A 12,277-nucleotide genomic window follows, 5' to 3' on the forward strand; every position below is an offset into this window, starting at 1 on the left:
AGTGGCCAGGACTATGAAGTTGTAAGACTCTAGGGAAAGGGCCAGAAAGTTTGGAGGGTGGAGAGATCACATTTGACTTGGAAGGGGAGATTTTATGAAGGAGGGAACATTTGAACTGTTTTTTTTTTCTTTTAGGTGTTTTTCAGTGCATAGGTTTGCTTTTTTTGTTTTATAATAACATAGAATGTAACCAGGCACTGTGCTAATAAGCACTTTACATTTATTCATTTCCTCATTTTATCCTTTAGGGTAATTTTTCCCCAGATAGTTATGGTCATAATATATCTATTTTTAAATGAATTTTTATTGGAGTATAGTTGATTTACAATGTTGTGTTAGTTTCTGCTCTACGGCAAAGTGAATCAGTTATACATATACATATATCCACTCTTTTTTAGATTCTGTTCCCATATAGGTCATTACAGAGTATTGAGTAGAGTTCCCTGTGCTATACAGTAGGTTCTTATTAGTTATTTATTTTATATATAGTAGTGTGTATATGTCAATCTTAATCTCTTAATTTATCCCTCTCCCGCCTTCCCCCTTGGTAACCATAAGTTTTTTTCTATATCTGTGACTCTATTTCTGTTTTGTAAAGAGGTTCATTTGTACCATTTTTTTAGATTCCACATACAAGCAATATCATATGATATTTGTCTTTCTCTGTCTGACTTAACTTCACTCAGTATGACAATCTCTGGGTCCATCCATGTTGCTGCAAATGGCATTATTTTGTTCTTTTTTATGGCTGAGTAGTATTCCATTGTATATATGTACCACATCTTTATCAATTCCTCCATGAATGGATATTTAGGTTGCATCCATATCCTGGCTATTGTAAATAGTGCCACAATGAACATAGGGGTACATGTATCTTTTAGAATTATGGTTTTCTCTGGATATATGCCCCAGGAGTGGGATTGCTGGATCATATGGTAGTTCCATTTTTAGTTTTCTAAGGAACCTCCATACTGTTCTGCATTGTGGCTGTACCAATTTACATTCCCACCAACAGTGCAGGAGGGTTCCCTTTTCTCCACACCCTTTCCAGCATTTATTGTTTGTAGATTTTTTTGATGGTGGTCATTCTGACCTGTGTGAGGTGATATCTCATTGTAGTTTTGATTTGCTTTCATAATATATCTTATATACCCAATATACCCTGCTGTGTCTACTTTATTTTATAAGGTTTTCCATTATTATTGCAAATTACTTGTGTCATCTTTAATGGCTTCACAATGGACTTACCATAATTTAGTTACTATTTTTCCTATTGGTGGATGTTTGTATCTATTTTTTTCCTATAGTAATAAGGACCACCATTATTGATGCCTAATGTCTGCCAAATACTGTGCTTCTGTGCCGGGTGCTTTACACTTATCTTCATTTTTCCACACTGCAACCCTAAAAGATAGGCATTATTTCCCATTTTATACATGAGGAAACTGAGGCTAAGAAGTTATAAAATATCCCTAACATCAGAGATAAATAAGTAGCAACTAGGGTTCAAACCCAGATTTGTCTAATTCTAAAGCCCATGTATGCTCTTTCTGCTATTGCGGGCTGCAGGGAATATTTTTATCATTTAGGTTTTTCTTCGTTTTAGGATTATTTTCTTAGGATAGAGTCTCAGCAATAGAATTACTGAGTCGAAGGCTTTGATTATTTTAAGGATCTTGATACACATTGCCAACTGCTTTTTAAAAGGACTGTATAAATGTCCACTCCCACTGAGTTATATCTGCTCCAGGGTTGGGTCTGTTTTGAATTTGATCACTGAGGGTTAAGATGTGATCAGCATACTCATGTTTTGGTGGATGGTGTGCTACTGGTGCAGGTCAGGAGGGCCGCTTTCCCCAGATCGTGCTTGGGAAATTGGCAGCATGCTTCCAGAGACACCCCTGGAGACCAGGAACCTTGTTCTGTGGTTTTCACAGTCTGGGGATCCACCAGCCCATTCAGTGGAGGACACTAGTGAATTCAGGCCTAGGGCTGTCCCCAGAGATTTTGTAATCAGAGTCTCTAGTCACCCACACCAAACAAGAACCTGCCTCCTAGGTAGTTTGCATCAGGGAAAAGGCAAACTTCTCTTCCAAGCCAAGGCTGTCTGAAAGAGGACATTAGATGCATCTAGTTACTACCAAAGTGACCTAATCCAGAAGAATGAGCCAGAATCCTGGCATTCCAGGAAAGTTGTGGTGTTTACCTTTGTTTTCTGCCCTTCCTTATTCAGGATCTTCTTGCTAAATTTATTTTCTTTTCCCTGTGTTGGGAAAAGTAACTCACACCCTTCTCCCCCTATCACAGACACACAGAATCTAAGAAACACTTTCTCCTTTTATAGAGAAGAGATATCATGTGATCCTAAGAAGTCAGGACCACCCCCACTCCATCACCTACCCCTTAAACTCAAGGAATGTTTCCTGAAAGTTCTTCCATCTAAGGTCCTGTCTGACTTTTTTGTGTTCCCCTTATAGCACTGCAGGGACCTTGAGAGGTCACTGATCATCTGGCCTCCTCAGGATCCCTCCTTGGCTGCTGTCTGGGGACAGCCCTGTACATTTGAGGTTTCCTCTCTGTTTGGTTAGAGGCTTAGTCCCCTGTGTGTGTCATCTGGGGTAGGGTGAGGTGAAGGGGCCTTGTGCTTAATGGGAGATTTCTAAATGCACTGACCGCTGAGAGGGCTCTGTGAGTGTTGATTAGAGTTAAGCCCAGAGTGGCTGCTAATGTACATTCCTGACTGATAGGGACCAGATAATGTGCTCCAAGCAATATTTTTAACCAGTAGGAGATATGGAAGCTTAAACGAGTTAAGCTTTTCTGCTACTTTTGGTGACACTAGGTGCTAAATTCCCTGCTGACATGAATAGCATTGGATTCTGGGCATTATCAACAAACAAACAACAACACACCACCTTCCCACTTTGAAGTCCTCTTCTTCCATTTTTCCTTCCCTTGGATCTTTCTTTTTACTCCTCTCTCCCTAATTCTAATCTAATTCTATCTCTGTCCTCTCATACTGGGCCTTGATCTTCCTCCCTCTCCCTACCTCCCCAAAGTAAAATCTTGGTGAGAGATAGGAAAAGGAAAATCCACAAACACGGGGAGGTTACTGAGAGAGGCAAGCCTCACCTGCTCACGCTTCTCAGTCAGGTCTCAGCTGAGGAACATGGAGCTTCTGATTCCCTGGTATAAAATTGGCTGCTGCGTAAGGGCTCTCAGGTGGACGTGAAAGGGTGGTTAGGACTGGGAGCCAGCGTCTATTTGGGCGGTAGGCAAGGCAGAAGCTGGAGAGGCCCCTCTGCTGCTACCCAGAGCTCTGTGTGTACAGGATAGAAAGGATTCTCCATTTCCCCACCCACCCTAGGAACAGTGACTCCACCTGGTGCATTTTCCAACCCTCATCCCGATCCCAGGCAACGCCAACGAGAGCATCTCCTCTCCTGTTTCCAGGTATGGCCTTTGGCCTCAGGCCGGCTGGGGCAGTGCTTACACACCATCCAGACTGAAGACCGAGTCTGGTCCATTGCTATCAGCCCATTGCACAGGTAAGGGAGATGTTTTGGGGTATGGTTTTATCCCATGTAATAATGCTTTTATTTTATGAGGTCAGGTGGGCGTCATCAGGAGAGACTTGGGGCCCATGTCCAGTTGGGCCCTCATGCAAAGTCATGTATGTGGAGTAGATTCGTTGACAATTATAGCAGAAGTGCCAATTTTGATGACGGCTTTACCCTACCCTTTGGTCTGACTGGTGTTTCTCTAGTTTTGCCTGTGACTGAATGAGCTTTGCATCCTGAATTCTGCTTTCTAGGCTCTCTTGAACCGAGGCAGGGCCTCTCTCCCCACCAGCAGGGTACATAGACACCCTCTCTGCACCTGCTCTGTCAGGGTGTTTATCTAGTGTCTTCTCCCACTTCCTTCACCCCTCACTCCCCACCAAATGATCAATGGGAAAGCTGTAGGGCTGCTACCCTCCAACATCGGGTTTGAGTCAGTCACTTGTTTTATGAGAGAGTTGATCCCCCCTCTTGGCTCAGCCCCCTTCAGCCTTTTTCTCCTCACCCCAAGGAGCCTGCACCCCTCCTCCTGCCCCTTCCACAATTCTCTTTCAAATTTTTTTCTTCCTAAAGAATTAGAGCCGATTAGCCACGTCATTAATTCTTCAATTTGACGGCTGATATAGCAGGACCTGAAACACATTGCTGACCTCAGAGAATGGAGACCCCGTTCCTTAGCATATTGACGATGGGAGAAGTTAATTAAAATTCCACAGAGCGGAGGTGTCGGCTAACCTATAAACCTGTCGCTGTTCAGAACAAATCATTCTAGCAATCCTAGGAAAAAGGGAAGGAAAGACCAGCAGGGAGTAGAGAGGGCTAAGTGTGTGGGAGCAGAGGGTGGAAAATGGAGCCATTGCGCTCTGGCCCCTCCTCAGTTTCTTCCTAATGCTGCCCCCTTTAAAGCCAGTTAGCCAAGCTTGGGTGTCTGTGGGCTGGATATGTGTAAGGGTGGGAGGTGACAGGTAGCCTGGTGACTTCATCTTGGTGGTTACCTGAGGACTCCTGCTGGCTTCAGGAGACTGGGGTGGCCTGGGGTGAGGTCGGTGGTGGAGGGATGCTGTTAAGGCTGGAGATGGTCCATGTGCTTCCTGCACATGGAATTAGGCTAAAGACACATACAGGCTCTCCCAGCATCCCCATCTTCATATTCCTCTACTCCAGCCACCTCCTCTGGAATACGTTAGGCTACCTGTTAACAGAATAGAGCGTGGCAGCTGTTGAAGATGATGTCAATAAAAGGTTGAGGACAGTGTCTGCCTTCATCACTGAGAAGCAGTTTAGATCACAATAAACTGACTTTGGGGCTTTTTTGGCCACAACTTGGAAGCTGGCTTTGAGGAAGGACCTAGCTTCCTAATATTACTAGCACTGCTCTGTAACTACTACTGCTACCAGCAGCTAACATTTATTAGTCATATGTTCTATGCCAGACCCTCTGCTAAGTCCTTGATATGCCCCATCTTTGGTGAAAACCTAGGTCTCATGTTTTCTTAACATTATCCTTAAATGTCTTCTTGGTGTACTTTCTTGCCCCTGGGATGATTCTTTCACTCCCTGTTGGCTGGCTGTTTAGCTCCATGACCCACAGTTATTTGAGGTGACCTTTTCCCCAAGTCCACAAATGATGTCTTGGACTGTTTTAAAAAAGTAGTTTGTATTTAGGATTCTGTCATTACACTAAATGACCAGAGTATATGTTGGTGTTCTCTCTGCTTCTTTTCCTCTTACCCCCAAAATATATTGGGATAGGAATCTTGTCATCTTATCATTAGATCCATTTCTTCTCACTGTGTCAATGAATTTGAACCTTTCAGTAAACTGAACCATTTTCCCAATCTTGGAAGACACTACCTCCTAGCTGTAGGGTCTGTTCTGGGAAACTGGAGTTCTGCTTTGCCACCAACCAGCAGAGTGGCCTCGGGTAAGTCCTCGGAGCCGTGGTTTCCTCATCTGTTAAATTTGAATACTCTTTCTTTCATAGTCCTTACTAGGTTATTGTGAAGATGATCTGAAACAATTAATATGAAAATACTCTACAAAGCTAAAAGGGCTAGAATCTTGTGTCAGCCAGAATCTCTCCCAGCTGGTAAAGCATTTGTTTAGCTGCTTTCGCTGCTCTCACGTCTCCACCCTTCCCTGGGGCTTCTCCTGTCCCTCATGCAGTTACACTGCTCTTTTGCAGTCTTCTTGAGGTGGGGACTCAGCAGGAATCTCTTTCCTCTCCTTTTCCCCTGTGGTTTTCCTGCCCTCCATGGCTGCCTCTGTTCCCTTCCCTGCCACCTTTCTTGTTGAGTGTGGTCGTCAGTGTCACTAATGTGATGTGGCCGTGAACCCCTTGTGAAAAACACGAGAGTGGGTGGGCAGCAGCTGTCCTCCAGGGAACCTGGACAGTTGGGAGACCCAGTACATCTCAGTCTCTTTCTTCTATTTAAAATAATTTGTCAGAGCTATTCATCGTATTTATCTTTGATGCTGGGACTTATCTGCCTTCTTTTCATATGTGTGTACTTAGAAACTTGTAGTATGAAGCATGAAACCTCAAGCCCTAGGCTTAATCTGAGGTGTTCATGACTGGGAGAAAGCAGGTATTCTGTCCTGTGTCCAAATGTCACCTCTTCTTCCTTTCTTGACCTTGAGTTCTTGGTTTGTAAACACTCTTGGAGGATAATATTTAATACCAGTCATGTGCTCAGAGCCATGTTTAGGTACTCAAAAAACAGAAGGAAAACCAGTAGACTCCATGGGAAGGTGGCAGGCAAGGACCTTTCCCTCTACCTCCTATGTGCCCTCCAACCCATCTTCTTGTCCCAACACTAATAACTCTGCTTTTAGGATTTATGACTTACAGATGCAGGCTTCCTTCTGTAGAGGAGGCCCAACCTGGAGCTGTTTGATGAGTGAAAGGACTGGGTGAGATGGAACTGAGTTGAGATGCTGGAGGTGGAAGGGCACATGTCTGGGTGTAATTGTGGGTCCTAACTGGTCTCAGGATACGATCTCCTGAGGTCACATAGAGTTCTGAGCACTTTTCCGTAAGTATCACAGAAAAGCAGAATTTTTAAAACATGCAGTACATTGTATTTCCATTAAAAGATTATTTCTAGCTGAATAAAGTTAGTAAATACTCAGAGTAAGGAAATGAAGAACTGTTAAAGACTCGATTTCATCCCTTCTATTTTCCATCTCTTTTTTTCTCACTCCCTTTCCTCTGTGCTCCCTGTGTATTGACTGAACACTTGCTGTCGGGTAGCTCTCCTGAGGATCTTATTCAGTGGTGGGGGAAAGATGGGGGCACAACTGTAGTGGTTGCCAGATGATACTAAGTGCCTGAAACTAGTCTGTCTCTGGTTGAGGAAGGGAGAGGGTCATTCCCCTCCTGGCAGATGGAGAAATTGAGGCTCAGAGAAGGGCACATGTGGGATGGGGCAGAAGAGGCTCAGGTCTCCAGCTTATTGCCACATGCTGTGGTACTGAGGGAGGGCCACGAGGCAGGCCTCTACGTCACTGCAATGCCTTCATCCACCAGAATCTTGGATAGTAGCTGTGGCCCTTGAAAGCCTCTCTGGGGATCTGGGAACATTCTCTTTCTGGAGGCCAGAGTTGAGATAGCGAGGGGGAGGAGAGGAAGGCGGTATGTAATCAAGGCCTGGGCTCACTCGTGTAGCTGTGAAGGCTTACACCATCCCAGGAGTGCCAGTGCACATAGATCTTCGGTTTGCAGGGCCCTTCCAAGCTGGCTGGGGGGTGCCTTGATGGTGAAATGAGTCTGGAGCCCCATTGCCCTGTTTGCCTTGGAGGGGAAGAGAGAGGAGCCCACAGTGCCTCCTTCCTCTGCAGACACCATATTTATTGCCCTCCAAGAAAAAGGGGGTGCTCAGAAGAATCCTTTCCCCATCTCCGAACAACACTTGCTATCATGTGAGTGAGTGTGGTCAGGAAGGCTTCCCAGGACCCTTGGGTTTTAATCCCTTCTCTCGTTTCTGTCATTAAGGAAACATATGAGTGGTATAGGTGTAGAAACTTGACTTAGCTGTGTTATTAAATATACAATACAATTTAGTGTAATTTTGCTCACTGTGGTGGCCTGTTTGTTTTGGGGGGGATTAGTCCAAGTCTGCCTGAAATGTACCGATTCAAATTTGTAAAGTGAGTTGTGGCCTCTGGGGGGTTTTGATGGAGGAGCTGCCCCTTCTTGCCTCATTTCTCCCAGAGGTGAGGGAGAGTCTGGAAGGAAAGCCATCACTGTGTACTGTTTGGTAAGGGGGTGGATTTCTGGGGAGAGTGGGTGTTTGTTCCCAGTGGCTACAGGGTTTACTGTGTGTTGTGTGTGTGGCAGACACATTCACCAGCCTTTTGAAATATGCCCTTCTTTAGTGAAAGGTAATTGCATCTGGAGTTTTCTCTGACAGAGGTTTGAAAGATTGGAAAAAAGGAGGCAGCCAACTTTTAGTTTAGATTCTTTTGGTTCCCAGTGGTTCAGCAACTCTTTGGCCCTGGGCTTCCTAACTCACTCAGTGCTTTTAGGGGAAGACAAATCAAAAGTAAATGTTGTGCCTCTGAGTTTTGCTTTTTCTAGTTGGTGATAAAGAGCTGGTTCCTGAAGGGGATCCCTAACCTTGATAACCTGAAGAAAGACTCTGATGGATGACTTTGTCGTGCTTCACATTGTAGCTGCCCATCCTGATGGTTTGGCCCACAGCTATCAAGATCTGTCTCTTCTCCCTTCCCAGGATCAGGGGCTTGTCTAGGGAAAGGACACCCTCTCTAGGCAAGGAGTGGCTCAGTGTCCCCTGTTGCCAGGCTGAAGACCACACTAGAGGGAGTCGCCTGCATGTGGTGGCCCTAGATGAGAGAGTCTGAGGCACAAAGACAGCATGGAAGGACCAGAGGCTGGCATGGCTGGAAGGGGCTGCATGATGCCTGGAGAGAGAAGGAAGCTCTGCATGATGCTAGGTGGGCCCACTGGTCCAGCCTAAAATGACCTAAGATTGGAAAGAGATCAGTGTAGAGATACAACTGAATCAGAGTCTGGTTCTGTTGAATCTCAGGGCAGCGCCCGCCACCCTAGAGTTCATTGCTGGTGCTAAGTCAAGCCTCTCCGGCCAACATATCCATCAGTAGCAAGGACGAAATGCCACAGGGGTGGGTTTCACTTCCTCAAGACCCTGGATTTCTGCCACTACCCAGGGCATGTTGAGCACAGGGAATCTCATGTACTGGGCTGCTGGCCTGAGACCAGCAACCCAGCCAGCTCTGGCTGGCCCAGACCCCATCTGTGGGAGCGACTCCTTCCCTGGCCAGGAAGGTTGGCTAGTTGGGAAGAACTGACTTAAATAAAGCACTACAACTAGAAGCAGAGAGTGCTGCTGCGGAAGGCGGGATGCTGTGGATATAGAGTCCGTGCCTCAAGACCGTGCCCCTGCTACAGGGATACATTTCCATCCCTCAGTCTCTGTTTAAATTCTTTCTTTCTCCGCTCTGTCTCTGTTTCTGTATCTCTCCTCCCATCCCTATCTCTCTTTCTCTCTCCAGATACTTCTTAAGCATTACAGTGTGCTAGACCTTGGGGAAACAACAGTGAACTAGACAGCATAGTCTGATGGAGAGACAGACCAAACTTAGCAAATATGGTATGCTAAGTTCTCAGATGGGGAGCAGACACGTGGGAGGGATCAGGGTCTTCGTCCTCTTCCTGCTGTCTGCACCTCCCAGCTCCAGTCCCTACCTGCACCGCTATTTCTTCTACCCGTCCCACATCAGGAAGAGAGAAGGTAATTTTCCTGCCTTAGCTGCAGCTGACTTTTCTGGGTTGTGTGTGCAATGTGCCTGTGTTTTTCCACCTTTGATCAGTGTTCTGCCAACAGATAATTTAGCAATCACATCCCAAGGTGGAAGCATGGAGTTAATGTTAAAATTAGTTGTGTTTTTTTTTTTTTTTTACACTCTTTAAACTTCAGTGGGTGATGAGGCAGAGAGGGAGGCAGGAGGGTGAAGGGGAGCCATAAATTCTGTGGCTGGTGTAGCTATTCTCTGAGCAGCCGGGAAGCCTCTGATGTCTCCACAGCACTTTCATTAACATTTAAATTAAGGGTTTGTTTTCCAGTCTGTTTTATAGGCAGGGACCTTTCATGGCCTGTCACATACAGCGTCCCCCCACCCCTCCACAAGCAAGTGTGTAATTGTAGCCACTGCTCTATCCTAACTCTGGGTTGCAGCCGGGAGTTCAAAGGGAATTCCTGGCGATGGAGCTCTGGAGGTACAAGGTGTAACAGTCAGGATGTGGGTGTTCCTCCTCAAATGAAGGCGCTGGGTAGGAGCTCTTTCTCCTCTTATCTGACCTGTGCTTTTCTCTGCTCTTTCAAGGGACACACACTTCAATCTGACTCGGACCCCTCCCACCCTTCCTTCCCTGGGGCATGAGGCAGGTGGAAAAGGGTGCATCCATCCGAGTGGTTTCTCCTTATATCACAAGTTAGTGCCTGGGACAGAGCGTTCTAAGATACAGATCTTCATGCTTATCTTCCTCCTTTTGATTTTTTTTTTTTGTCTCAAGAATACTTTCTCCTACTCTAGTAGACTTAGAGAAGCAACAACATAAAAGAAATTGCCATCTGAGAAGAATTTATCATAGGGTCCATTGGTCCTAAAGAGTGCATTCTAGCATGGAAAGACATGTGTACATGCACCATACATAGTCACTAGCTCTATGTGTACAGGTGTTTGAAATAGCTTACTGATGTAGATCATTTGAGGAAACTGTTCTCCAAGGTCCTGGCATTCAGAGGAAGCTCTTCTGCACCCTCACAGAGTGAATTTATGTCTAAGTTTCCTTCACACAGGTGTATTGGCAGCATTTGGGGGTGTTTTGAAAAGAAATCCCTGCTCTGGTCTCCCTCCTTCCTGTCAGCATCCAGTGGATCTGCAGCTGACGAGAATGTGTCCCAAACACTCACGGAGCATCTCATTAGTTCATAACCTCTGAGGGCTTAGTTCACTCACTGCTGGTCTTGAGCTAGATTTTCTCTCTAGACAGTGGTGACAGGGGCATTGAGGCCTTTCTCTCTTTCTTTCTGTTCAGAGGCTGAGAATTTTCCTTCTCATGGAGCCCTGGCTTCACTCCTTGAGTCTCCATATCTTTCCACCTTCTGCACTAACTCAAACCTCCTGTGACTTATCTGCGGGATTGAAGATGGCTAAGCGTCTGGCCTGCCTGTTCCAAGTAGCGTAGTCAACAGGTGGACACCCTCATGCCCTGGAGTCTTGCCCGAGGGAGTGAGGGAGGTGCCGGGGTGACCCCTGTGCAGGTGCTGCTGGGCTCAGATTGCAGCCTGGTGTCCAAGCCCCTCCTGGTGGTGATTAATCTGGGACACGGGCCGGCAGAGGCCCAGCCCGGGCAGCTTTGGTCCCTCACTGTGAAGACCTTTGGCTCGGAGACTGAACTGATCTCTCTAGCCTGCTTCGGCTTGAGTTTGATCTGTCAAGGCTAAAGAGGAACCTGATGGTGGGGCGGAAACTTCTAGCCCTGTCTGACTTATGGCACCGATCCGTTCCAGTGGTCTTGTCATGATAACACTCGTATGTTTAAGATTTCCCCACCTGTTAGCTGCAACACTCAGATCAGTCAAAGAGGGATCTTCATGAAATATCTGTGCTTTTAGTTTTTTGAGCCAATGGAGCTCACTCTTGTAAGTAGACTGGGGGGTGGAGAGGGCTTTGTACTGGGCCCGAGTGAAAAAGGCAATGTGTGGCTGGATTAGTAGCATAATGTGTTTTTGTATATTGGGGGGTCATGTCAGAGGTGGAAGGATCACCCCATCCTCCTGTCATTAGGTGGCTCTCAGGCCATTTGGGGTAGATTTCAGTACATCAGTTTAGAGTCAAGACTTAAGTTCCTTGTTTTCCTTTTCATTTCAAATGAAATTTTTTGAAATGGTGTCTTCTCCTCCCCACCACCTTTCCATCCACCAGAGTCCTGGTCCCTGGGACCTCCAGGTGGCAGTCCACAGAGTCAGCTGTATTTCTTCCCCTCTCTGAGTTCAGGACAGTCACATGTGGCTCACCTTGGTCATGGCCTTAAGACCCAAGAACAGGAATTCTCCTGTCCATGACAGTTACCCTGCATCCATGAGTGTCGTGAGTTTCATCATTGTAGTAGTTCCTTTTGGGGGGTTAGCAGCCTGGGATCCAAGAACTGGAACATTTTCCTCACACCATCAGGGAAGACAATAGACATCCCTGTATACCACTAGCGGTGACAGATGTTGACACCATTGGTATGGAAAACTGCCTGTAAAGGTTCTATGAGAGACTTCCCTGGTGGCGAAATTTTTTTGAAGTTTCAGATTGTGAACTTTTGGGGGCAGGGGTTTTATTTCCTGTTTTGTATAAGTTATGAGCCTTGTACTACAGACAAACTGCTGTGCCTCTGGGGTGCTCTATTAAGCTGACTACCCCAAATCCTTCCCCTCTTTCCCAGCTGGTTCTTGCTCCTTTTTCTGTCCAGGGCATTTTCATAGGGGCTAGTTTGTGACACTGTCCGTAGTTCCCTGTCAGATAGTCTTGGCTCAGACAGAAGGTGCTGGCAAGGGAGGGAGGAGTGGGGGGAGGAGGAGGGCTGGCGGGAGGAGGGAAGGGAGTACGTGCATGCAGAATCCCTGGTAACTGCAAAAGGAGTATTAGTCCAAGAGCTGCTGGCCCAGGAAATTGCTTTCGGC

General features: G+C 46.2%; 1 protein-coding gene across 7 annotated transcripts in view; it reads left to right on the forward strand.

The window, feature by feature from the left end:
* Window positions 1-12,277, forward strand: part of FBXW4 (F-box and WD repeat domain containing 4) — an 80,806-nt gene that overhangs the window by 23,695 nt on the left and 44,834 nt on the right. For 6 of the 7 annotated variants that reach the window (XM_036828361.1, XM_036828360.1, XM_036828359.1 and 3 more), the window contains one exon: window positions 3,454-3,548. The exons of the other annotated variant lie outside the window; for it this stretch is intronic. In XM_036828361.1, coding sequence (XP_036684256.1) covers window positions 3,454-3,548 — 95 coding nt within the window. The remainder of the gene's footprint in view (window positions 1-3,453; window positions 3,549-12,277) is intronic. 7 annotated transcript variants of the gene reach the window in all.

This window comes from Balaenoptera musculus, chromosome 16 (genome assembly GCF_009873245.2).
Source record: "Balaenoptera musculus isolate JJ_BM4_2016_0621 chromosome 16, mBalMus1.pri.v3, whole genome shotgun sequence".
NCBI lineage: Eukaryota > Metazoa > Chordata > Mammalia > Artiodactyla > Balaenopteridae > Balaenoptera > Balaenoptera musculus.